The sequence below is a fragment of the Anas platyrhynchos genome, chromosome 2 (assembly GCF_047663525.1).
Source record: "Anas platyrhynchos isolate ZD024472 breed Pekin duck chromosome 2, IASCAAS_PekinDuck_T2T, whole genome shotgun sequence".
Classification (NCBI taxonomy): Eukaryota; Metazoa; Chordata; class Aves; order Anseriformes; family Anatidae; genus Anas; species Anas platyrhynchos.
Window position 1 is genome coordinate 93,377,960 of NC_092588.1, and position 27,314 is coordinate 93,405,273.

At 36.8% G+C, this 27,314-nt stretch overlaps 1 protein-coding gene across 41 annotated transcripts in view; it reads left to right on the forward strand.

The window, feature by feature from the left end:
• Nucleotides 1-27,314, forward strand: part of CLASP2 (cytoplasmic linker associated protein 2) — a 170,537-nt gene that overhangs the window by 92,141 nt on the left and 51,082 nt on the right. For 35 of the 41 annotated variants that reach the window (XM_072033163.1, XM_072033162.1, XM_072033147.1 and 32 more), the window contains 11 exons: nucleotides 1,356-1,435; nucleotides 7,281-7,373; nucleotides 8,140-8,285; nucleotides 10,162-10,297; nucleotides 12,570-12,640; nucleotides 14,632-14,691; nucleotides 16,880-16,957; nucleotides 17,560-17,727; nucleotides 19,627-19,682; nucleotides 20,789-20,959; nucleotides 25,908-25,931. In XM_072033163.1, the coding sequence (XP_071889264.1) occupies nucleotides 1,356-1,435; nucleotides 7,281-7,373; nucleotides 8,140-8,285; nucleotides 10,162-10,297; nucleotides 12,570-12,640; nucleotides 14,632-14,691; nucleotides 16,880-16,957; nucleotides 17,560-17,727; nucleotides 19,627-19,682; nucleotides 20,789-20,959; nucleotides 25,908-25,931 (1,083 nt within the window). The remainder of the gene's footprint in view (nucleotides 1-1,355; nucleotides 1,436-7,280; nucleotides 7,374-8,139; nucleotides 8,286-10,161; nucleotides 10,298-12,569; nucleotides 12,641-14,631; nucleotides 14,692-16,879; nucleotides 16,958-17,559; nucleotides 17,728-19,626; nucleotides 19,683-20,788; nucleotides 20,960-25,907; nucleotides 25,932-27,314) is intronic. The other 6 variants (XM_072033152.1, XM_072033157.1, XM_072033176.1 and 3 more) reach the window with 2 other exon arrangements.

Below are 27,314 nucleotides of genomic sequence, written 5' to 3' on the forward strand. Positions count from 1 at the left end.
ATCTAATGTGTTGGTCTCACTGTATCCGAAAGAGTTCAGAGAAGATCCTTGTTCCTGAGTTCTCATTTCCTGTAGGGCCTGTTCTATTTTTTTCCTTCAAGAAGGAAATACTGTACTGGACTTACTACATCGATGCAGTAACCTGTCCTTCTCTATTGTATGCCTGTCTTAATTACTGAAGATGCATGAAGTTTCTGCCAAGCTCTACCTTTTAATTGGAGTTTTAGGTTTTTAGCACAGCCTGCATCTGATGAATTTGCTCTTTGATTCGGGGGAAATGTTAGTCCTTTACTTTAGACACCGTTTTTCTTGGCAACTGTAATTTTTGCAAGACATTGAAATCCAGGAACTCATTTTAAGTTATTTTCTGTTTTAGAATTTTCCTTAGTTTCTATTCAAGATTGTTATGAAACTTAGCAGCTATATACTGCCATGGGACCAATAAATTACATGTTAGTATTCTTCCTTGATCTTTTTGCCATGGAATTTGGGGCATTACATGTGAATAGTTCCATCAGTCACCTTGCACAGATTCAGCTGTACTATATACTCATGTAGCCGTCATGGAAGCTTTTGGAGAAGGAAAATTTTTTGGTATGATCGTTTTCCAGTAACATATCATGAAGGTTCTTGGAGACTTCCTCTATGTGACACGATCCTGGAGCTTCACAGAGGAACATGCATAGAGATGAGTGTGCTGAGATTTTTGTCCCAACACTGCATTCCATTTACCATGTCCTTGCTTTCTGTCTTGAAGCTCTTGGAGCTTTGAGATTGAGAAATGCACCTCACACTTCCTAGCTCAACAGGAGGCTTATGGGAAATACAAGGTACTAAGACTCATGTAGGGTCGTATACAAGATTTTAAAAAATAAAGAAACAAAACACAAGCTAGGGCTGATTGCTCATAGAATGTGTGTTAATGTGAAAAACTGATCTTGAGGAACTTCCTTTAATGATAAGTAACTCCTGCTTTATTAAGTAATTTTAAATTCTGTGCTTCATTTAGGAGCATTTACATTAACAGGATGCAAGTCTCAAAATTCTGTACAAATGGCTAGTAGAGGGTTGTTGTGCTAAGTACATCTTCAACTAAACACAAATAAAAACAATAAAATGAAACCATTATCTTTGTAATTGGAAACAGCTCAAAATTTTTCATTTTTTGGGGAAAAATGTTTTAATTATTTGAGGTGAAATCAATGCTCAGGGTCTTGCAATTTTAGACAGTTTTTTCAGGCTTTTTGTGAGTTTTATTAAATGTTTGAAAATAGGTATTGTGAAAGACAGTTATTTCATTTTGAAAACCTTGATATACATTAGATACTGTTTAACAGTATTTTATGTTTATGTAGGTTCCTCTAAAGAAGGAGGAGCTGGAGCTGTTGATGAAGATGATTTTATTAAGGCATTTACAGATGTTCCTACTGTACAGGTAAGATGTTGTATATACTAGCTTTTGTTTTCAGGAATGTGCTATTTACATCGTCTTAGCTTACACTTTTTTTTCTTTTATATATAATTTTGTAGTCTCTTAACTGAGTGTCATTACTTTTCCTTCTTTCTGAAAATTTAGTCTCCACGGAAAGCTGCATTTTTTTTCCTGGTGTTAGTTACAAAACTAACCTTTTAAAATTGTCCTACTAATTATAATTACTTTGTGTTTCAGGTAGAATCCGTTATTACTTTGTTTAATCTTTTCCAAGGAGCTAGTGAAAATAATTGCATGTTTCAGTTTTGATAAGAAAAAGATTTCCATAGGTGTTGGAAAACCTAGGAACTAACGATAATTCAGGCAAATAATTTAAAAACCAAGAATTATATTTTAAAAATCTGTCTGAATTGTAATGATGCATGTCTGGCATATATGTTTATATGTTCCCATCTGTAGCAGCACTTCAAAAAAAAAAAAACAAAAAACAAATCTAGTGACTTATTTGAAAGTTAATGAACTTAAAAGATAAGATATTAATTTCTATTCCTTAAGTGTGGGAATTGCTTATACTTGGTACTTTCACACAAGGTTGGGTCACCTAACATGTTTGTATCTTCAATTTTGAATAAGTTTTCTTTGAGGGACTGAGGAGTGGAAGATGACCAAAAACTCAGGCACAGTTTCTGAACGCCAGAAGGATTTTGAATCTCTTGATAGGTACTTTTGTTCTATTTCTATTTCAGAAGACGATGGTATTCTATTGGTTGGTGGATCTCCTTTTGTAGGCAGAATTACTCTGCTTTTATGAAGGAACACTTTATCTCCATGGTTCCTGTCATATCAAGCAAATCTTATACTGTAGGACCTTTGTATTTCTTCTTTGCTTCTCTGAACTGTTCAGAATTCTTTGGAGGGCAAAACCATGGAACTTCTGATACTATTTATCTTCATTATGCTGAACAGAGTAATTTTCAACAGCACTGAAAACGTTCTGCCTCTAATTTTTTACTTTAATGTTTGAGGTCCCAAGCGGAGTTCTCTAATTACTTAAATTGGTTAATAACACTAGGCAATAAAAAGTGGTATGACTATATGTCATTGACCAGTAGGTGTGATTTTTCTGTCTGACTGTACTGGATGATTCACTTTTCCTTACTAATGTCACCTGAATTGAGGTGGGGAGTAACAGGAGATGTTTCTTTGACCCTAAAATAAATTATTGGGTTCACAAATGAGAATGTAAGGCCAGGGAAAAATAAATAAATAAATTGTATCCTTAAGAATAATGACTTCCTGCTGTCCCAACTTCAGGTTTCTGATTGTGGACAATCTCATGCTTCTTTTAAAAAAATAAAAATAAAAATAAAAAATCCCATATTCTGCGATTGTGTTGATTACTATGGAAGAGATAATTTTCTGTAATAGAATTTATGGAGAATGTTCATGACCTGCATTTTGCCATGTTAATCTAAAAGTGAAGGAAACTTGTCAGACAAAATGGGGAAAGGGAGTTAGTTGTTTGTGTGTTACTGTGTCTGCCTGTCTTTTCATTACGTTTGTGTGGGTTTTAGTAGTGGATTCAGTGATGGTAATGGAGGGAACTACATTATGGAAATGGGTCTAATTTTGAATCAATTTTGTGCTTCTGGACTAATCAAATAAATTCAGATTTACTGTATATGTTTGACATGATCTTAAAAGCCTCCACTGGTGGATCTGCTTCAATAGTAACCTGTCTCAGTGACTGCTCATCATTAATCCTCTAGTAATGTCACATAATTTACTTCTATCTATGGCAATTTGTAATTCCCATATTGAAAATAGTTTCTGTTTATATAGTTACTGCTCTAATTTGTGTTTGAGCTTTTAAGTTTTCAGTCTTTGATGTTGCAGTTGCTGTTACTGATATATGTGCATGTTGCCCTCTGATGGATAACTGCAGTTTATGAAGATAGCTTATTTTGAGATATAGTATGATGGCTTTTTGCTAACAAGTGTCCTTTGCTCGTTGTACTGTGATGACAGGATTGTACCTGCATATTTAGATTACAAACATAATAATTTTACGCCTCTTTTTTTTCACTTGTGTTTAAATTGAAGAGGAAACTTCAGTATTCAGATTAGAAATAACTCCCATTATTAGCTAGATTTATTTTCAAAACAAATTTGTTTGTATTTATGTCTGACTTAGAAACTTACAAACAAAAAATGTATTTTCATTGCCTGAACACAAAACTGCATGTTGGCTTTCTAAAAGCATAATTAATCAAGGGCAGAGAAAAAAAATAAAATATTAAAATATTACTTTTTACTTCTCTGAAACTGATGTAAGTATGGAGAAACTTAGTACTTTGAGATTTTTGGTGGAAAAGTTTTAATTTCATGTCAATCAAAATTATGCCACTTATTAAATTCCTCATTAAAATGTCAATTTGAATAGTAGAAATTGCATATATTTGTGCTGGGCAATTAAAGGAAAAAAAGTTCTTAGCCTAGGCATGCATGTGGCGCTAACTTAAAGCTATTTGTATGTTGCTTCTGTGTTTGACTATTGAATTGGGAAGAACAGGGCAAGGTGGATGATGGTAAAGGGGGAAACCTGAGAAGGTTGAATTATTGCAGGTTCTGATGACATTATGGTCACCAAAAATGTAAAATTGCATCTTTACTTGACCAGTGACCACTTTTAGAAGTCATATAAGGATTTCCGTATGATGACATGCAATTTAATCAAATGAAATTTTCATTGAGACACATAGGGTATTTATTCCGAACAATATAGTTGGTACCTGTGTTACAGTGTTACAGTGAATGTGTTTTCTAATAAGTATTATACACTACCAGTATACACAAGTTGTGTATTAAATGGTGATACAGAACTCAAGTTCAGTCTTTATGAGTAGTGGAATAGGAAGTCTGTTATGCTTGAATCGACTTTCTTCATTAAATTCTTCACCCTTTTAAAATAAGTTCTGCATCAGATTGCTGTAGACTTCTAGGTATGAAGAAAGATGTAATCATGAAGAATAGCATTTGTTTTTATGGTTGCAGTCATGTCTCCTGTGTAGATAGAATTGCTAGTTTGTTTCCACACGTGTACCTTGAAGAAAAAAAGGCTTACATAGCTGTGTGGTAATTGAAATGTTAATTCTGTTGTTAAAGCATATTCAGACAGTGTTTTCTGCGCGAAGCTGGTGTAGGTGTGCTAACTCATCCATTTATGAAGTGATTCCTACCCTGTTTATCAGACAAACTAAATATGCAGATGGTCTAGAGCATGGATGTCTTCCATGAAATAGAGGCCTCCATAACTGTGTTCTGTTACTAAAGCATTAGATCAAAAGTAGAAATCATTGGTGAGTCCAAGTCCTGTATCTACTGCAAGAATTTGTTCAGTATGCTCAAGAACTTGGAAAGCTAGTCTTTATTTCAAACAACTCTTGTAGTAATTTGCATAGGGAAATAAAATATTTTATGGAAAATATGCCCGACGGAGAAGGACCTGGGAGTATTGGTTGATAGTCAGCTGAATATGAGCCAGCAGTGTGCTCCGGTGGCCAAGAAGGCCAACAGCATCCTGGCTTGTATCAGAAACAGTGTGGCCAGCAGGGCTAGGGAAGTGATTGTCCCCCTGTACTCAGCTCTGGTGAGGCCGTACCTTGAGTACTGTGTTCAGATTTGGGCCCGTCACTACAAGAAGGACATGGAGGTGCTCAAGTGAGTCCAGAGAAGGGCAGTGAAGCTGGTGAGGGGTCTAGAAAACAAGTCTTAGGGGGAGCAGCTGAGGGAGCTGGGCTTGTTCAGCCTGGAGAAGAGGAGGCTCAGGGGCGACCTTATTGCTCTTTATAAGTACCTTAAAGGAGGATGTAGTGAGGTGGGGGTTGGTCTATTCTCCCATGTGCCTGATGACAGGACGAGGGGGAATGGGCTAAAGTTGTGCCAGGGGAGTTTTAGGTTGGATATTAGGAAGAACTTCTTTACCGAAAGGGTTGTTAGACATTGGAACGGGCTGCCCAGGGAAGTGGTGGAGTCACCATCCCTGGAGGTTTTTAGAAGATGTTTAGATGTAGAGCTTAGGGATATGGTTTAGTGGAGGACTTGTTAAGTGTTAGGTAAGAGGTTGAACTCGATGATGTTGAGGTCTCTTCCAACCTAGACAATTCTGTGGTTCTGTGATACGGTTACAGCTCAACTGTAGAACAGGATAGAGACACATTCCTAAATCTTTCTCCAGTAAGATAAAAGGTGCGGGTATATGCACGGAACAGTGTGTTCAAGAGACTAGCATCAAGGCTCTTCAGCAAACCAAGGTCTTCATAACCATTGGTCCTTGCCTCCCCCAACATGCTCTGTGCTCTAGAACATAGAAAAACTACGTTTTGGACTTGAATAGATAGAGTGACTATCAGCTACTACTATTCAGGTGCTATGTAAGTTATTATGCTGGCTTCCAGCTTACGCTTGGTAAAGGCATGGGTCTCCTTGAAGCCCTGTGTTACATCTGCCAGCCCGGTCTGGATGCCTCAGATGGCACCAGCTGCCTGTGTGTGGGCAACTGAATGTAGCCCAATATGTGTTTGTAAAGAATTGTAGAATTGTTTGGGTTGGAAAAGACCTCTAAGATCATTTAATCCATTTTTTAACCTAGTACTAAAGTCCTCCACTACACCATGCTAAGTTCTATATCTAAGTGTTTCTTGAAGGGCTTCAGGGATGGTGACTCAACCACTTCCCTGGGCAGCCTGTTCCAATGCTAAGCAACCCTTTTCAGTAAAGAAATGTCTCCTAATATCCAACCTAAACCTCTGCTGGCACAACCTGAGAATTTAGGATCCCAGGGATTAGTAATCTCTAGTTGAAAGTATGTTGCTGAAAAAAAAAAATCAGTGTTCTGGTTAGTAATCTGTTTCATATCCTTTTCATATAATTTTTTTTCAAGCTGGGGGAAGAAGAAGAAAAAAATTATATTTTGCATGGACAGTGCAAAGCAAAGTGGAAGCAGAATAGAATGTTCCGTGCCTTATGTCTATGAGAATCAAAGGGAAGTCAGTTTATTTCTGTGAAAATGTATTAACACTTTTTTCTTGTTTAGAAATTCACTGTTACACTTGCAGTTATCAATAAATTAATTAATTCATGTATTGCCAAATAGTGACTGATGTATGATTAGGTTGTCAGGTTTCAATTTTGCTGGAATTAGTATGTAGAGAACAGAGGAGTCTGAAGGCTGCTCTTTATATTTACTTGCTGATTCTGTGAGTTAATAAGTGATAGGTGTGGAATAGTAATAAATATAGAAGCTATGGAAGCTTTTATTTTTTCAGACACATTTTATTTTAGTGTTGACTAACAGCCCAGTTAGTTCCTTGTAGTATCACAACTTTTTAATGAGGAAGAGAGTCCCTTGCCCCAAGAGAGTTTCATTGGGTTATAATCAGTTGGTTGAGTAATTAGTACCCATTATAATAGTGGGTATGAAAATGAAATTGTATTGCAATAACATTGCAACAGAGTGTTTTTTAGATTACAATTCAATATGAGTGGAAATTTTAGACAAACGTGAACATAATGAAATTCTAGTTAAGTTGTCACAGAGATGGAAGGTGAAGTCTTGAGGAAGATGTTCATTCTTCAGTTCTTCTGTTAATGAATGAATATTCACTGCTGAGTGAATTTAGATTTGCCTTAAAACACTTTCTACCTTTTGCGTAGTTCTCTGGAACAAGATAAGAGGGGCAAGATTTTCACAATTATAATTGAATTTCTAGTCTTCTCAAGCTAGATTCCTTCATCAGGTTAACCAAAATGCTAACAATACAAGTTTTCTATGCTTTTAATGTTTCAGATCTATTCTAGTCGAGAACTTGAAGAAACGTTGAACAAAATCAGGGAAATCCTCTCAGATGACAAGCATGATTGGGATCAACGAACTAATGCGGTAAACTTTTTATCTGATTTTAATTGTGGGGTGAATGTATTTCATATAACACAGATGACTGGATATTTTAAAAAAATGTTCTTAGTGATTACATTCCTGAAAATCAAAGCCACTTTAATTTTAGATTCCAAAACCTTCAGTTTCCATGTATCAAATCATTTCTGAATAAGATTTTGCAAGGATTTTAAGAGGCTGAAATGCATTTTCTTGACTTCGAAGTGAAAACTTTTCCAAAAGCTATCGTGTATGGTGTTTGTTGTTGTTTTTTTTTTTTTGCATATTCTGCATGTAAACTGCTAACATTTGTAATTCTTATGTATGGCTATAAGTTTGATTTAAGGATTTAAGAATTAAAATGTTTCCTTTTGTATGTGGCATATATGTGTCTTTTGATCTAGTTTATGATATCTTAGTAGGTGTTTAGAAAAGGGTACATGAACAGAATTGTGTTTGTATATTTGTGGACTGGGATCTGTGACTTCAGCTCTAGAATTTCAGCAGTAGTTTTTTCTTCTTAACAGTTTCAAATTATTACCTTACACTTCAAAATGATTTGCTTGAAGTTATGTTCTTCTTCTATGGAATTACACTTTTATGGAAACAGTTGCACTCTTAATACATTTAGCATGGTTGTCTCAAGACTTATCTTATGCATGTCTCTAGTTTCAAAATGTTTATGTACAATTTTGCAGTAAATTAATACTTTTTTTATCTTTAGAAATACATATTAGTAGTGTGCAAAATGAAATGCTTTAAATTTTTTTAGCTGAAGAAAGTTCGGTCATTGCTTGTTGCTGGAGCTGCACAGTATGATGGATTTTTCCAGCACTTACGGTTGTTGGATGGTGCGTTCAAGCTGTCAGCCAAGGATCTTAGATCCCAGGTGGTTAGAGAAGCATGCATTACTGTAGCGTAAGTATAGTTTACGTGTGTTTGTGTACATTGCTAGACTTCAGTGTGAAATCGACTGTTGTAAGGTGCTTTACCAGTGTTGCAGGAAAGATTGTACAGTAGTCCAACAAGACGCTATTACTGACAGAGTCAAGATCTGAAGCCGTAGAGAAAATATCAAAGAAACATTTCAGAGGAATTTGTTCTTTTAGTTGATAAATACAGTCGATAATCCTCTAAAAGATTCTGTCTGAAGAACAAGTTAACATCACTAGACTAAGTACAAACAACTGTAAGTACTGCTGTAATATTGGGAACTAATATTAGAAGTACTTAAGTTTGGGTGATTGGCACAGGACTTCACTGTGACTATTTATAATAATAAAAAGAGCTCTCTGGTTTTTACAGCCCTTCCACTTGACTTTCATTGCTGGACATGCAATGTAAAAAGGAAAAAATTAAGTGAAAGTTTAAACAAACATGCTATGGTCTGATGGTCTGATATCTTTAATTTCCATGGCAATCTTAGAAGCCTTGGCTAACAGAAATAAGACCTGCACCCTTGTTATCTTGTGGGGTAAATTCAAGGGGGTTGAAGGGGAAGCCTTTTTTTTTCTTTTTCCTTTTTTTTTTTTTCATCAGAGCATTATTTCCCATTTCTATCTCCTCCCCCTTCTGTAAAGGCATTAATGTAGCCAGTAATATTTAGTGGCTATGTGAGACAGGTATGGCCCAGAATTCACCCTTGCTCTTCTAGCTTTCAGCTGAATGGATCGTGGAGGCCTATTGGAGCATAAAGCAATCCTTGACAGGGAAATTCAGGGCTTGAGAAAATAATCCAAAATCTTCCTAAGATGAAGTCAGTAGTAGCATAAGTATGTTGTGCAAATGTCCTCATCCTGGCCTAAAAATTTGGAATATTTCATGAGACCTAAAACATAGATGCATTTGATGTAATTTTCAGTAGGCTGTATTTTTTTAATACATGTATATGTAGTCTCTTTGCATGGCAGAAGTGTTTAATTGAAATCGTAATTTGAATAAATGAGGGAGATAGTTTTTATGGATGGCTAATCACAATAAACTCAGTAGTTTTGCCAGCATTGTAATTGAGAATATTAGCTTTTCAAGTTGCAGTATTGATTTTTCATTATGAAATAAAGTTATATAGTTAAGCCTTCTAATATGTCTGCTAAGCAACAGAAGTATTCTGCAAATCATAAAATCCTAGGATGGTTTGGGATGGAAGGGACCTTAAAGACCATGTAATTCCAACCTCCTGCCATGGGCAGGGACACCTCCAACGAGACCATGTTGCCCAAAGCCCCATCCAGCCTGGCCTTGAACATCTCCAGGGATGGGGCATCCATATCTTCTCCAGGCAACCTGTGCCAGTGCCTCACCACCCTCGCAGTGAGGAATTTCTTCCTTCTGTGTAATCTAAATCTACCCTCTTTTAGTTTAAAGTCATTGCTCCGTGCCCTATCACTACACACCCTGGCAAATAGTCCCTCCCCTGCTGTCCTGTAGCCCCCTTTAGGTACTGGAAGGCTGTTATGAGGTCTCCCTGGAGCCTTCTCTTCTTCAGGCTGAATAACCCCAATTGCCTCAGCCTATACTCAGGATAGGTTCTACAGCCCTTAATCAACTTCATGGCCCTCCTCTGGACTTGTTCTAATGCTTCCATGTCCTTCTGGTGCTGGAGGCCCCAGAACTGAACATAGTGCTCCAAGGAACTATGAAATCCTGTTTTTCCAATAAGGCAAGGTCTTGGAAATAATGAAATTAAGAAATGCTGTTGTTCGTAGAGAGATGTTTAAAATAACAAAGTTTATTGTACATTAAAAAATTAAAAGTACTGATTTTTATTAACTGATTTTCTTTCTTTCCTACATAGCCATCTTTCAACTGTTTTGGGAAACAAGTTCGATCATGGCGCTGAAGCTATTGTGCCTACTCTTTTTAATCTGGTTCCCAACAGTGCCAAAGTGATGGCAACATCAGGGTGTGCAGCCATTAGGTTCATTATTCGGGTAAGTGTTACTAGTTCAATTTTTTTGCTAGAAATGTTGACGTACCTGCTCTTACCAGAGATATGACTAGTTTGGAAATATTAGGATTATATAAACATTCTTTAAAATTCTAAAGTTTTTATTAAACAATGAAAAGATATTTTTATATGGTTGGACAATATTATTTATCACTAGCACAGCAATGTTACGGTAAAGGTAGTAGTAGTAGTATACGTTTTGAAAGCAAGTCTGTTTTCATGATTCTTATAGGAAAATCAAAGACTACTAGAAAGCAACATGAAATAAAAAAAAAATACCAAATTATATTATCTATTTGTTCAGTTCGGGTGAAGATGAGTGTACACATCAGCAATAGCTGCCGTGATTTTGTTAAAACTTCTGTTATTTTTAGCTGTAATTTAACATAGTAGATAAGAGGCATGGAGTTCATGCAGTGCATTCAAATTCCCAACAAGTAAGTGGTATATGCATTTTATTCTGACTGTCATACGATTCAGGCTTTAGTGGAAGAAGGAAAATGAATCAGTCTGGCAAAACACAGTCCCCACACTCTCCATGGATTTCTTTCCTTTGGGTTAAATGAGAGTAGTTGAAGGAAAGTGTATGATCAGTTTCATATTTAGATCCCAAGCCATTACAGCTTTTGGAGCCTGAGCTGTGCCTAAAAACTCAAACCAGAAAAGACTTAGAGCCATTTCGTATGTTGGTGCTTTAATATGGAGCTGCTGTGAGAGCAAGTCCACAATAAAAAGAGGGTGGTGGTATATTCATGTATGTATATTCAGCATTTTCCCAGTTATTTTGAAGAGCTCTGTCTCATCTTTGCCCCTTTATTGGACTTCATGTTTCATCTCCAGATAGTTCTTATGGTGTGGTCTTATTTCTTTTTAGACTTTTTTTTTTCAAATTACTGATTTAAATTGTGTATATTAAAAAAAGAAAAGAAAAAAAAAAGTTTTGATGAGACTGCATGGTGTTGGAAAATGTTTTCCAGTGGGAGGTGAGATTTAGGTTGGGCAATTGAGCTGCCAAGTGGGTTGGGAGGAAGGATATATCAGTGCAGCTTCAAAGGGGTATTGTAGGAAATGTGCAGTCTTAAAAACAAGCTTAAGCGCTTGAGTCCCTTGCCAAATATTTTCCAGAAAGTACACTGTTGATATGGATTTGGAACATACGAGTTTCTTCATACATTAAACCATTTTATTGTTTCCCTGCAACATTGCTTATTGTTCCCTGTCTAGCAGTGATATGCCAGTTAAATTTGAAAGCTATGCAAAGAAAAAAAAACTGTTTACAAATATATCAGTAGGAACAAATGCAACTGCTAGGCTTTACTGGGTTTTTGGACTCACTCCCTGCTAATTCTGAAGTTGGCAGTACTGGGAGAACTGCTAATTCTCTCTACTTTCTTGGTTTGTGTGTTTATACTCTGTAACAAGGAGAAAGGCTGATATATGCAGTGCATGGAATTGTTCTGAACTATAGTTTTTAAGCATTTTTTACAGCTACAATTTCACACTATAATGGAGGCTGTACGGATGTGTTGAATTATGTTACTCTTACTTGGGTTTAAAAAGGTAATACTTTACATCTACAATTAATTAAGATTAGCTGAAGGAAGCCTGCTTTAATTCTGGATGGAAGTATTGAATACAAGTTTAATGTAGTTTATTTTACCCACTTTAAGTGTTCAAGGGTTTTCCCGTGAGGATGGTAGGTGCTTCTGTATGGATTATGTATGTAAGTTTGCTTGGATTACATGACATATGTTATTTTATTGACATATTTTGCATTAAAAGGAATTCAGTGTTTTTAGCACTAACCATATTGATCCGTAAAAAGATGCCCATAGTTTCAGGTTGGTAATTGGCTTTTTGCTCCACAACTCTGATTTTAAGACTATGTCTATCATTCATTTATTTGTGTTTTCCCAATGGAAAGCTAATATAAGGACAGTTTAGAACTCCTCTGAGGAGATGGTTACATTTGAGCCTTCAGATATGACTTCTGACAGCTAAATATTGCATATTGTGATGTAGTTATTGATGGTATTGAAAGTGGTTTTTGCTTGATATTGGGGGGTGGAGGGAGGGGCGGTAGTTGATTCATACAGCAGCAACAGTCTCCCACTTAATACTGTTCTACATGTAGCTTCAGTATTTTAAAGTGATCAGTTGCTATTTTTATGACATTTCTAATTCTGTTCAATTACAACAACACAAATTCAGGAATGCCTTTGTCATTAACTGCTTTGTTATGATTTTTTTTTCAGCATACCCATGTGCCCCGACTCATACCTTTAATAACAAGCAACTGTACCTCAAAATCAGTTGCAGTTAGAAGGTCAGTATATTACAATATTCTCAAACAGCAAAATATTCAAGCTGTTGCTTTTTAAATACAATGATTGTATGTTGAAAATAAAAAGCTTTGAAGATGGATCGCTATCAGTCCTGAATACAAGAAACAATTATCTAATAAACAATAAAAATGAATTTCATCAAAGTTACTGAGGCATCGTGAAGGAAGGGTACTTTCTGACGAATTCAGGAACATACACTGTATCCTTCTGCAGAATTAATTCTAATTTAAAGTTTTCATAACACTTGTAAAAAGTACCTACTAATTTAAAACCATAAAGGTGGGAGGAGAAAGGTTGAATCTGTGGTGCTTAGGCTAGTAAGAAATCAAAACAGGTTTGAGAGGCATTGTGAGAGCATAAAACAGGTGTGCATGTCCTTGCAAAGAACCAGCCTGAGCCTGTTAATTGCAGTTTGAGGCACTAAGCCTGGCAGGCCTACTGTAGATGCACTCCTGCATATGGTGTTTGCCAGCACGTTGCTCTCTTGTTTCCAGGAGGACCTGATAAATCTTGTGCAATGCGGTGTGAATCCTTGGAACTAGGCTATGGCTGGCTCACACTGTGCCCAAATTAATAAGTCCACTATGCTGTGGGGTGAGGTTTGAGACACTGGTTGTTAGGTTAGATAGCACATGATAGATCTATCTGGTAGCATATTTAACTGCTGAGGTGCATCTTTTTAGCATGTTGTTTTTCCAAGAAAATGGTACTTAAAGATTTTGACTGGATCTTGAGGAAATTAATTGGATTCTGATAGAGTGTCGCTTTCTGCACAGAATCTCACAAAAGCAGTTAATGCTGTTTCTAGACCCACATTAACCATGAAAGCTGTGTAGCTGTGTATGTGCCAGAAATTGCCTGAGCGTCTAAACTGTTTACTCTGTTTAACCTGCCTTTGCACACAAAGCAAGTGTTGTATCAGCCCAGATTATTGATGTGTTTTAACTTCAGGTTTGACTGCAAAATAATTCCCATTGCTTCCACTTAATGTAGCCTTCTGAGGAGCACTAGCTGGCTTTTGGTCCTGCGGTACATAATCTGGTGATGATCAACAAAGGACCAAAATCGCATCATGTACCAACTTTGTTACTTTATAAAGAAAAACGAAATAAGTTACAGTAATGAGAAGACTTTGTAAGCCTTTCAGGGCTTTTTGCCATGTCTTACAGGTGCCCAAAAGATTTGGACAGAACAAAAATGAAATCTTTTCCTTCAGAACAGGTTAAAGTTGCAACATAACCAGAGAAAAAAAGTTCCCAGCAATAGAGTGCGCTACCTTTTGGAAGTCTCAGTTAACTGCACCTTCCTAATGTTTATCAGTTTAATTTATTCACCAGCATGTAGCTTCAAATGTATTTTAAAGTATGCCATTTGCTAATAGATATCTGCTAAGTTGTCAAAAATTCTAAATTAATAATAAATGCGGTTACATAACTTAGTGTGTACAGTGTCAGCAAACATTTAGGAGTGCTTTCTGTATGCATGTCCCTGTGTTAATGGTGTCATGTTTTCCTTCATGCTACACACTCAGTAATGATACGTGAAAGGGTGGGAGTGGTGTATGGGACAGAAGTACAATGCTGTATAAACATTAAGGTATAACTTAATAGCTGAATTCTTAGAGTACTCATTTTTATATTTAGATTTTATATTTTGAACAGTTTTTTAAGCTTTATTTGCCTCTTACTATAGGGCTAATAAAACGAACAGCATATGTGTAATAGCATTACTTGAACAACAGATGGCTAATTGAACCACATATATTTCTGAAATTTAGGGTTAGTTAGCTTTCATGTTTTCTTTGTATACCAATTATTTTAACTTTCCAGTAAGCAGACCAATGTCGTGATTTAACAGATCCACACATTTTTAGGTATTCCTTTCCCTCAGGGGGAAAGAATAAAGCTACTGGTTATTCTACAAGCAAACTGGAGGAAAGGAGTCTTAATTACAACTTATTCTGTCTTCTTAGGCGTTCCTTTGAATTCTTAGACCTGTTGTTACAAGAGTGGCAAACACATTCATTGGAAAGGTATGAGCTAATATTCTTTTTTTCCCCAATAATAAACTGCTAACAATTTTTTAAACGGGTCTTTTAATGGAATCCTTGAATTGGATTATGTTTTTTAATATTGGCCAGCTGTTGTAGCCTATACAGCCTTTCTAGGACAGGTGGTTACACGGCTTATTTAGGTGTCAGGGATGAAAGGTCTGTGTTCCAACTTGTCTTACTGCTGCCTTCCCTCCTTATCCTCCTTATCTCCCCTTTTCTCCTATACCCCGTGAGTAATGCATACAATGCTTTTCTAAGAGTCTCACTTCTTTAATGTATCCTAGGCAGTGATGTTGCTTGGGTAAGTGACTCTTTTCTCCTGGAAGGAGGGAATTTTTTTGTCTGCCATAAAAAGGGCAAGTGGGATTAGTCTGCAGGACTTTTTCCAGTAACAATGATTAAGAGCATATTGTAGCTCCTCCAAATAGATAGGAGTATACAGCAGCAGTGCAGCGTGTGTACTGTAAACATGGAGTAGAACCAGAGGAGGCTCTGAAGAGCTCATCCAGTTCCAGGGTTACCTTTTGTTCTGGTGAGGTCACTTGATTTATTTCAGTGTGTGTCTGTGTACAGATTTAAAAAAAAAAAAAAAAAAAGTTAAAATCTGTTCATCACTGCAATTTTTATTTGCTCTGACTGGGGTGTTTTGGTGTTCTTAGAGCATGTTCTGATGTTAGAAGTCCTATGCAAAAAGCTTTCAGAGATAGATTTCCAGGAAAGCAAACTTAGTTATCTCCCCCCGCCCCTTTCTCTTGCTATTGATGTATTAGGGAAAATATTTTTTCAATTTCAGTAAAGTTATTGTCTTTTAAAATAATATTTTTGGGGGAACTTTGAAATGCTATAGGTGCACGTGTCTGAAAAGTAGATTATAATTCTTTTCAGTGGAATGTGGAAGTGATTTGGAAGTGATTAGTCTTGGTGTGTCCTCTTCTTCCCTGTTCCCATTAATTATTGTGGGTATCACCATCATTTTAATAAGGTTTTTGATTAAAAACTTAAGATGGTTGTCATACTGATTTTTTTTCTTTTTCCTGATGACCAAAAAGTATTTAGATTCTTTACAACACATGCAGCATAGTGTAGCAGTTTAACACCTTTAATTAAATAAAATAAAAAAGGTGATACCTTGGCATTACTGGTACTGCTTTAACAAGGTGATATTGTGATTGCTTAAAATAATTTAAGGGAAATAGGGAAACTATTGTCTAACTAAAAAAATCATTGGGACTTTGTCCAAATGAGTCAGTCAGCTTTGAGACTTTGTTATGACCGTATCTTCATTTCTGTAAACCTATGTGTAAGATAACTGAGTGACTTAAATTGATTTGCCACAAAGTCAAGTTCATGTTTCATATTGGTGCATGATTTCCAGTTAAACTCTGTGGTGTCTAACCCTGCACACTTGTGCGAGTTCTTGTGTTGTTTTTTTTTTTCCCTTTCCTGGGATACTTGTAATGTCTTGTAAAGAGAAGTGTATTATCACTAATTCACACATGAAGACATGAAGTGATTCATAAGCCATCACAGTCTGTGGCAGAGCTTGGAATTGAACTGAGCTATCTTATAACTGTATGGCAACATAGATCGTAGATTGTTCTTACCTAATGTTGCAATTATACTCTATAGGTGGTACACAGACTTTTTTTAATTTACCACTACTAGGACCATGTTTTGAGTAAATAGTCATTCTGGAAACATTGTTACATTTTATATTGTATTGTTGTATTGCTTCTTTTAATGCCTGGTTGATGCAAATAAATGCACTATTAAAATGTGTGGTTACATGTATTCAGAATTTCAAAGAACAAGCTTAAGAGGCATTTCAACTTTTTATTTGTTGAAGAAAATGAAAAGTATGCCTTGGTTTGTTTTGTGTTTTTTTTTTTAATTTTTAAATTATTTTTTAACTTCTGCTTGCCATGATCACAGGTTTTTTACTTCTTCAGAAGATATAGATGCTACCTTCAGATGAGGAAATTGCTAGAAGCTTACTTAAGCCTCTACAGAAGGTGCACGTCAATGTTGTACTTAAGCATTTGTTTATTTCATACCTTAGAACTACTCTCTCAGCGATTATTTTATTTAGTATTTCTCTTAAGTAAATCTTCTATTTCAAATTGAATTTGTAGAAGCAAAATTAGTACAAAGAATGTCCATCTTCTAGGCATGCTGCAGTCTTAGTTGAAACGATCAAGAAGGGCATTCACGATGCTGATGCAGAAGCAAGAGTGGAGGCAAGAAAGTAAGTTTTGACTACTTTTTGTTCTGAAAATTTGGCAGTTTTACATGAGGGATAGAAGAGTCTAAATAATACAGTATGTATCAGCCATATTTGGCTGATCACCTCTGAAGAAGAGGGAACAAGTTAGGTTGAAAAGTGACATTTCTTTTCTTGGAGTCTTGAATTGATACCCATTTTCTGTCACACACACACACAAAAAAATGTTCTAAAAGTTGAGGAAATTACTACCCTCTTACAGCATTTGAGGATTCTCCTGAAACAGGAGTGATAAAAGTTGATATTGCTGTATAATCATTCCTTTCTTCTGTGAATGAACTCCATCAATAAACTGCAGTGCTTTGACTGGTTGGGTGGACTAGAGAATTTTTCTTGGTTACCCTTGGAACCAGTAAGTGAACCTGAGAGTTTCAGAGGATAGAGTTACTTTAAAAATATTAATTCAGTCAATATTTCATGCTTTTTTATGATTTGGTGAGCAAAGTTGTACGTATTACATATTTTCGATCTGAGTTCCTTTCCTGAAAGACTTGTCATCTTTTACTTTCTGACTATATTTTGAAGAAAATAGAGCCATTATATTTGGTTATTCTCTTATTTTGCAGGGCTTACCTGGGTCTTAGAAATCACTTTCCTAGTGAAGCAGAAACTCTATACAACTCTCTTGAACCACCTTATCAAAGAAGCCTCCAGACCTACTTGAAGAACTCTGGCAGTATAGCATCTCTTCCTCAGTCAGACAGGTCATCCTCCAGCTCTCAGGAGAGCCTCAAGTAAGAGTCACGCAACTATTTCTGAATCTAAACAAATAAAAGCTTTCTCAAATGAAAAAAAAAAAATTTATTCAAAGACCAATTGCTCTTACTTAAATTAATCTATGTTGCCTATCTGAAAATCAGGGTATCGTTAACAATTTACTAATAATGAAATATTAAAAACTAAGTTACAGAGAAATTGGAATCTTAATATTCTTAAATTCTCAGGTAAGTGTTACTTCCTCTATTGCAGGATATTCAAGTTGCCAATTGTTTGAACATAAACAATACAGAAAGGAAGGGGTAAAATGAGAACTAAGAGAAAATAAGATATTGGAAATACATTTTAATTGAGTTTTCAGTAATTTTGCATTAAGATGCATGTTATTTTACCCATTTAACACAGTTAAATTTCTAGCTTCTAATATAGTTACTGAGTTCTCCCTGCATTTGCTAACTTATGGGTGTGGTTTTGCTAAAAGTCTGATCCTTCATGATTTTTGAACCCCTGTACTTAGAAATTTTCTTGATCGTGGATTGACAATAATTTTAAATTGAATTATGGGATGAGGAAGTTTGGCTACTTCTTACAAAACCAGCTCTACCTATATGAAACTGATTTAATGAAATGTCAGTCACAGTAGATTGTGTAAGTGCTGAAATTGTAACAATTGTCTGTGTCTTCTATTTGGAGCTCCTTGTAAGGATGTATGCAGGATTTACTTGCAGCAGAGTATCTCCAAAACAGCAGTTATTAATGTCAGGAAAGCATGGATAGTTTATATTAAGCTGCAAAAACTTGATATTTCATGAAGTGTTACCAAACAATTCTGACTTCCATATTACCTTTGAGCACCTGAGCTAGTAACTCGGGTAAATGTACAGTATTATGCAACACCCAACACCACCCCCAATATTAAATTTAGAATGGCTTTTTTTTCCCATTTTTTTTTCTCTTGCCTGACTTAAAACTGAGATTCTAGACTGCATGGTTTTAGTTTGACTATTGATGAAATGACTACAGACCTTCCCAAGGAGATATTTAGATGGCTATAGATGAATCAACAAATAAAGTATCATGCCACTCACTGTTTTGCTCATCTATCTGCTACTTTGTTCTGTTAGACTTCTGCCTTTCTCTGTTCCTGCTGGCTGCATTTCAGCATTTTGAACCAGGCAACTGGAAGGGCTCACAGTTTAACTTAAGTAGTCTGAACGATTATGCTTTGCCAACTACCAGCTTTTACAGTAAAAGTTAAGGGGGAAAATGGAGAGAAAACAGAGGAAGAGGCATGCTTTTTTTTTTTTTTTTTCTTTAATGAACCATGGGAACCTCTAGCAGTCAAACAAGGAGAATTCAATCTAGCTGCTTTGTGGTTCCAGCATATTTCTTCTTAATTTGTAACTGAATTCTAAGCTATGGGACTGGAGAAGGCTTACAAATGATTCACCTCTTTTCACTGTTACTGCAGACACAACATAATTTCTTTCATACATCAATCTTTTTGTTTAGCTCCCAATATTTTTGTATGATGGATGATTTAGAAGATCAAGCCTGTGGTTAAAACAATGTAGTGGTTACCTTAAATGTTTCTGTGACTGGAACTTTGTATTAGCAAAGTATGCTTAGTATTTATCAAAGGATGAATGCTTTATGATGAAGATGTAAGTCTATAAAATGTAAAAGATAATCTAATAAGATGATTGTGTTTACCTTAGCAGTCTGTATGTAATGTTTCTCCAAATTATTCAGAAAAAGTAGAAGGGAAAGAGGGGAAAAAAAAAAAAAAAAACACAACAGAACACATTGTGTTTTCCCTCTCAGTTCACTGTGTGTTGTTGCTTTTTGGATCTGATATACCAGACACATTTTTAAAAGCCCTTACTAACTGGGTTTATTGAATTTTTTTCTTCCAGTCGTCCTCTATCTTCTAAATGGTCTGCAGCCAGCCCAGCAAGCCTTGCAGGCAGAGGTAAACCTATGCTATACAAGCACGCAACACTTGTTCTTTAAAATTCTTTGAATTATAAGTTTAAAATGCAACTTAAATTTTTTGATGTGTTTTATGGTTTTTATGCTCAGATTTTATGTATTTTTCAGTTTTTGAAAGTAAGAAATATAATTTGCTCTGTATTGGAACCATTCATTAATAATCTTTTAGAGTTGTCATGGAGTTGTCATTCTCAAAGAAACGAAGCATTATTCTGTTGTCCATTTGTTATAATCAGGCTTATCACAATTGGATCTGAAGGACTCCTTATATCTTTCATTTATTCCCAAGTAGCTGCTGTTCTTTATAGAGAAGGGATTCTAAAAAAAATAATAAAAATAAAAACCACCACATAAAAAAAACGTAGATTGAAACAGTTCAATTTTTGTCTTGAGTTCTCAGAGTTGAATCTTTGTTCTGTTATTACAGGATGTCTTTGTAATTCTAGCCAAGGAAATCATAGAACTCAATTACTGGCCACTTGTAAAAATGAGAGTGCTTGTTTTCTGAATACTGAAACAATTATGGGGGAGAAACCAATGAAAGTTAACTTAAGAGAGTAGTTAACTTTTGACACGTAACAGGAAGTGAATAAAAAACATTTTACAAAAGATTAAGCCCAAAGTAACTCATAGTATTCATTCAGCTTGCACAAGGCTTTACTTTAGCTGGTGTGGAAATGTTATCTTCTCTCAGTATCACAAAGGATGCTGTGAATTTTGTTACATTTGTGAACAATTTAGTAATGTAACAACACTCAGAAATGTCCATTATTACCTCATTTACATTGGGGGGGGGGGGAGGAGCACATACTGTTAAAAGATAATATTTTGTCCTTAAGATTTTTAATAATGTAAAATGAACTGTTCTTTATCTGCACTTCATGGCTAAAATTCTAGTATTTTGCTACCTCTTGGGCACATTTTTTTTGCTTAGTGTCTTTTTAATCCTGTGTTTATATTGACTTGACTTACATTATATGACATTGCTTTCTGTAATTTTTGCAGGTATTATGTGGCAGTAGAAAACACTAACCTTGCAAATAAAATTCATTCTATTTCTTACCAGCTAATTTGCTTGTTTGTTAGTTTCAGGCAGCAACAAGAATGTTCCAAGCCCAGGAACCCTGCAGAGGTCTCGCAGTGACATTGATGTTAATGCTGCTGCAGGTGCAAAGGCTCGCCATGCTGCTGGACAGACAGCTGGAGCTGGGCGCTTGTCAGCAGCTGGTCTACCTCCAGGATCTTACGCTTCACTAGGTGAGAGAAACATCTTTACTACACTGTGAAATATTTTTTGAGGCTTTACATTAAGAAGCTATGGGAAGATGCTGCTTTTTTTGAAAAACTGTCACTGTTAGTTTTGTTGGAATGTTGCACAAGAAGATGTCTTCTTGTGTAAGTTGCTGATTTTGCTGGATTTTTTTTCTTGTGCTGGAAGAATGCTGATGTAAAACATATCTGTACTATGATCTTTAAATGTGTTAATCTGGAATTATACTAAGCATTGGACAGTGATAGCTTCAGTTAACAGCAGGTGGTGATCATGGCTTTTTTTGCTTCCAGAAGTAATCAGGAAGTCGATGTCAGAACTCTTCCTGTTTTTTCTCAACTCTTTAGCGTTGTTGTAAAATAGTCAGCTAATGAGACATCTTTGTGTTAAGTAGTGGCTGCTTCGTGTAATACAAGAGTAGTTTTACACAACAGTATACAATGCTGATTTCAGAGGAATCTTCTGAAGCATGTTCATGAAACAGCATGCAAGTTTTTATCTACGTGATAATCTTCATTGATAGGAATGCTTGCTGTTAGAAAGTTCTAAAGATTACAAGCTAGTGGGAAAACACTTCTGGTAGTGGTGGTTTTTAGATACTAGAACTTCCAAGATTAAATTAAATCAGCCTGTGGGGAGAATAAAAGAACATGAGGCATGTCACTGAGAGGGTAGTTGGGTGCTGGAACAGGCTCCCCAGGAATGTGGTCACAGCAGTGAGCATGTCAGGGTTCAAGAAGCATTTGGACAATGCTCTCAGACGTAGGGTTTGATTTGTGGGTGGTCCTATGTGGAGCCAGGAGTTAGACTCACAAGGATTACTGAGTCCCTTCCAACTCGGGAGATTCTATTATTCTATGTTTCTGTTTTTGTTTTTTGTTTTTCTTTAGGCTATCCATAGTATAGGGGAGAAGTTCAGTGTTTAAAAAAAAAAAAAACACAACTGTCTAGTTTTTCTTCTGAACATGTATACCTGCTAAATTGCCAAGGGTGCAAGTTCTAATAGCTGTATTGTCAAGCATGATCACAGGAGAGGCAGAGGAGTTCATATATATATTATAAACAAAAATTTTTGAATGTAACCTTTTCAAAAATTTTTAACCTTTACTTTTCAATTGATGTTGTGTTTTGGTAGATGATAGTATACGCTTAACCTATGTTTTTCATTTTGGTTGTGTTCTTTAATTATAATTATAGTTAAAAACTATTTTAAATGAGTTCACAGAATTGAAGGGGTTGGAAGTGACCTTGAAATATCATTGGGTCCAACCCTCCTGCCAAAGCAGGTTCCCTAGAGCAGGGTGCCCATGTAGGCATCCAGACTGGCCTTGTATATCTCCACAGAAGGAGACTCCACAACCTCCCTGGGCAGCCTGTTTCAGTGCTCCATCACTCTCACCATGAAGAAGTTCTTTCGCATGTTGGTGCGGAACTTCCTGTGCTCTATCTTGTGACCATTACTCCTTGTCCTATCCCTTCAAACCACTGAAAAGAGGTTGGCCAAATCCCTCTGTCCCCCACACCTCAGGTATTTATACACACTGATGAGATCCCCTCTCAGTCTTCTTTTCTCCAGGCTGAACAGACCCAGGTCTCTCAGCCTTTCCTTATAAGGAAGATGCTCCAGGCCCCATATCATCTTTGTGGCCCTCTGCTGGACTCTTTCCAGGAGATCCCTGTCTTTTTTTGTACCGGGGAGCCCAGAACTGGACACAGTACTCCAGGTGAGGCCTGACCAGGGCAGAGTAGAGGGGGGAGGATCACCTCCCTTGACCTGCTGGCCATGCTCCTTCTAATGCACGCCAGGATCCCATTGGCCCTCTTGGTCACGAGGGCATGCTGTTGGCTCATGGTCAACCTGTCGTCCAGCAGGACCCCCAGGTCCTTCTCCTTAGAGCTCCTCTCCAGCAGGTCATCCCCCAGCCTGTACTGATACATGCAGTTGTTCCTTCCCAGGTGCAGGACTCTACACTTGCTCTTATTAAACCTCGTTTGAATTTCTTCCTGCCCATCTCTCCAGCCTGTCCAGGTCTTGCTGAATGGCAGCACAGCCTTCTGGTGTGTCAGCCACTCCTCCCAGCTTTGTGCCATCGGCGTACTTGCTGAGGGCAGACACTATTCCCTCATCAAGGTCGCCGATGAAGATGTCGAACAAAACTGGACCTAGCACTGACCCCTGGGGAACACTGCTAGTCACAGGTCTCCAGCCGGACTCTGAGCCGCTGATCACCACCCTCTGAGCTCGACTAGTCAGCCAGTTCTCAACCCACCTTGCTGTCCACTCATCTGTCCCACACTTTCTCAGCTTTGCTATCAGGATGTCCTGGGAGACAGTATCGAAAGCCTTGCTAAAGTCAAGGTAGATGACATCCACTGCTCTCCCCTCATCCACCCAGCTGGTGATGCCATCAAAGGAGGCAATGATGTTGGTCAAGCACAACTTCCCCGTGGTGAATCCATGCTGACTACTCCTCATAACCTTTTTCTCTTCCAATTGCTTGGAGATGGCATCTAGAACAAGCTGCTCCAATACCTTTCCATGGACAGAGGTGAGACTGACTAGCCTGTAGTTTCCCGGATCCTCCTTCTTGCCCTTCTTGAAGACCGGAGTGACATTGGCTATCCTTCAATCTTCAGGCACCTCTCCTGTTCTCCAGGACCTTTCAGAGATGATAGGGAGCAGTTCGGCAGTCACCTCTGCCATCTCCCTTAGTACACGTGGATGCATCCCATCGGGAGCCATGGATTTGTGGGCATTGAGCCCACTCAGATGCTACTGAACCACTCCCTCATCAACAAGGGGGGAGATTTCCACTTCCCAGACTCTTCCTCTTCCCTCCAGGACCAAGGAGTCCCGGTGGGGAGTCCTTGAAGCAAAGAAAGCATTCAGTATCTCTGCCTTCTTGGTGTCTCCCATTGCCTGGAGACCCCCCTCGTTCAGTAAGGGACCCACATTATCCCTAGTCTTCCTTTTACTGTTTACATACTTTAAAAAAAAAACCTTCTTATTATCTTTTATCTCTTTTGTAAGCCTCATCTCTAGGTGGGTTTTAGCCTTCATTGTCGCATCCCTGCAGGCCCTGACAACACTTCTATACTCCTCCCAACGTTGATTGTTTTGTCATCGATTCCTACTTGAAGTGGTCTAAACTTCACTGATTTTAGGACCAAGTTTGAGTATTGGCAGTGCTGCTGAATAGTCTCCTTAAAACAGGCCTTTAACATAGGAGTGTGGGCTCCCTCTAGTGCCCACGGTGTGAATCAGAACCTGCTGGGAAGAAGACGGACATCAAAGTTAGGCTGCTCAGTTTGCTTGGTGGAGGAGATAGGCTTGTTGTCGTTATCACTTGAGGGCATTCTCAGTTCCTCCCAACGTAATCTCTAAAAGTCGGAAATAGGTGGGATGATTATTCTTCAAGTTGAGAGTGTTGCTTAGTTTGTTTTGGAGTGCAACAGGATGTATTCTGAGTCATAGATGAAGCTGAAGTTGACTTATCATAGGAAAATATAAGTGACAAGGAACATAGTAGCAGAAGGAAGAGTAGGATGGAGAAATGTCAAGCAGAAAACAGGGACTGCTTCATTCTTAGAAGTTTCACAGAAATTTAGCTCTTAGAATATTTTTTGTTGTTGTTTGTTTTTTTCATAGTGTCCTGGGCAATGTGTGGTTTATGCCAATAATTTCAGAAGCAGGGGTTGAGAAAAGCACAGAGGTTTTCAAGGAAGTAAATGGTGGTGGTGTTATTCAGGGAAATAATCGAGATAAAGAAACAGCATATTCTTGTTGTGGTTTGTAGATGGGGAGTGGTGAATACATGGGCAGTAAGTCCAAGTCAGCTTTTTCTTGACGGATTTGAATAGCTGGAAAGATTTGTCTTTCTGGCAGATGGAGTCCGGAAAGATGTAGAAAAGAATACAGTGTTGAATTGAAGTGATAACATAATGTGATACTAGCAATAGAAAGAAGAAAAGTTAAATCCTATTATGGATGGTATGAGGGTAGTAATAGTGAAGGAGACAAAGGTTTATTTAGAACCACGCAAAAGGAGTACTTTTCAATTTCATCCTGACACATTCTCATGCTTATTTAAAGAGAAACATCTACCTGTTGATTAAACCACTGAAAATTGTAGAGCCTCAGACAACGAGTTCATAAGCATAATTGCAATTGTCTCCACTTACCCCTTCCCACTTTATTATTAATAGAGTAATTCTTATTTGTATCTGTATGCTCTTGTAGTTTTTATTTTGTTGTTGTTGTTTAAGACCTGTTCTAGAAGCAGGAGGACATTCTCTACTTTAGAAATTCTGAATGTTAAGGATAGCAAAGCTAGTCAATTATTAATGTCCTTTTTAAGGAGACTTGAGCCATAATTGTGTATCTCACATTAAATATTTTAATTCTGATTTTTACTGTCAGAGTATGCACTGCACTCCCACTGAACTGGTAAATCTTTAATGCTTTAAACTAGAGTGGAACTTTCTCCCATTTTGCCTTTGTCTTTATTGTGATGTTTATTGCTGTTCTGCCCCTTACCCAATGAAGGGACTTCATGTGAAGTACCAAGATTTGTAGAAAATGAAAATATTGTAGTTCTGTAATGGCATAAACGTATATTGATATTTCAGTAGCTGTTGAACACCAAGCAAGAAACAGTTGATTAATATCTTAATATAAGGGCTTGCTCAAATCTGGGTAATACAGAGAAGATTCAGTATCCCTTGCAGGGTACTTTTACCCCATTCTGTAATACCTTGGGCTGAGGGAAACCGATTTTACTTAAGTTAGCTTATACATGCACAAATTAGATAGACATGTCTGCTGATTTAATATTAATGTATTTTCCTTAATTAATATTTTATGACTCTGCTGTGAACACCTTTATTCTAACACACTAAGTTTTCCGTGTTTCTTTGCCTACTTTTTCAACAAAGAGGATACTTCTGACAAGATGGATGGTAAGAAATTATTTAGTCTGCCTTCTAATTCTATTAATTATTTTAGTCTTTTATGTGAAATATTTGATGTTTACTGCATGTCTGTTGATTAACAAATACTGTAGTATTTCACTAATGCCTATGCAATCTTTGTCTTAATATGTATGTTGTATATATGTATTTGTTGTTTTGAACGATCTGTATAAGCAACAGAAACTTTATCAGAAATTGGATATTACTCCCATTTAAAAAAAATAAATAAAAGCTCTGTTAATTACGGATCAATTCTGTAATGAATAAATGCCTTAACTAGCTCTAGTTTCATTATGTTCTTCCATAGCTTCACCTTTAAAGTCTTTTTTTTTGACTTTTTGGCAGAACAGCAGAAGAGGCAGATAATTATGTGCTTTTAAAACAAAAGTAAAATCTTACTTTTAAAAATACTCCATCAGAATCTGTTTTAACCACATAATTTTAAGTATCTGTAAGTCATATAATCCTATGTAATTCTATTCAGTAATAGTTTATTAAGAGGAACTACCTGTTTAAATTGTTTACCAAGTATTCCAGCTAAACTTGAGTGCTAACTTTCTTAAAACTCATGGAAGGAGTTGGCATATGTTTTTATCCTAACTGCAAAACCACAGAGAATCAGGTTTCTTATAGCGCTCATTGTACTATTTCAGGTGTGTGCAAGTATTACTTTCCATATAATGAAGTGACAGAGTCCCAGCTTGAGGCTTGATAATTCTGATTGTAATTTATTGCTGGGGAACACTTTATAAGTCAACTATGTTTGCTAATTAATTCATAATTTTTGGCATATGTTATTTTAACAATATATGCTTTGAAGAACGAGCAATTTACTGGAAGCAAGGCAGGTATTGTTTTCCTTTTCTTAGATTACTGAGTCTCCTGAGGAAATAATTGTACAAAATACGCATAGAAATGAAAACAGTAGGAAGGTAGACCTCTGAAAACCCTGAATCCCAAGCGATATGAAAGTGCAGATCTTCAGTTTCAAGAGCTACGTTGGGAAAGAATTTTAACCATTTAGGAGTATTGCAAATGGCCAGCATACTTTAATAAGATATGATTTTTCTCGTGCAGTGTTGTAGTGTCTTTCTCACTTGCTTCCATATCAGATTTCCTTGTATTGCATTAGATTTAGTAGTGTCTTTCTCACTTACTTCCATATCAGATTTCCTTGTATTGCATTAGATTTAGGCTGTATGTGCCAAATGTTTATTTACTTTTATTAGTTTTTGCACATTTTCACCAGGAGTAAAATTTCTGATGGACACGTGTATAGGCTTTTTCTTTTATTGAGACCAGTAGTCACACCTAGTGGCAGGTGTCCCGCACATCTGTTTAGAAGTAGGGAAAGTGCTACGCAGTTGATCA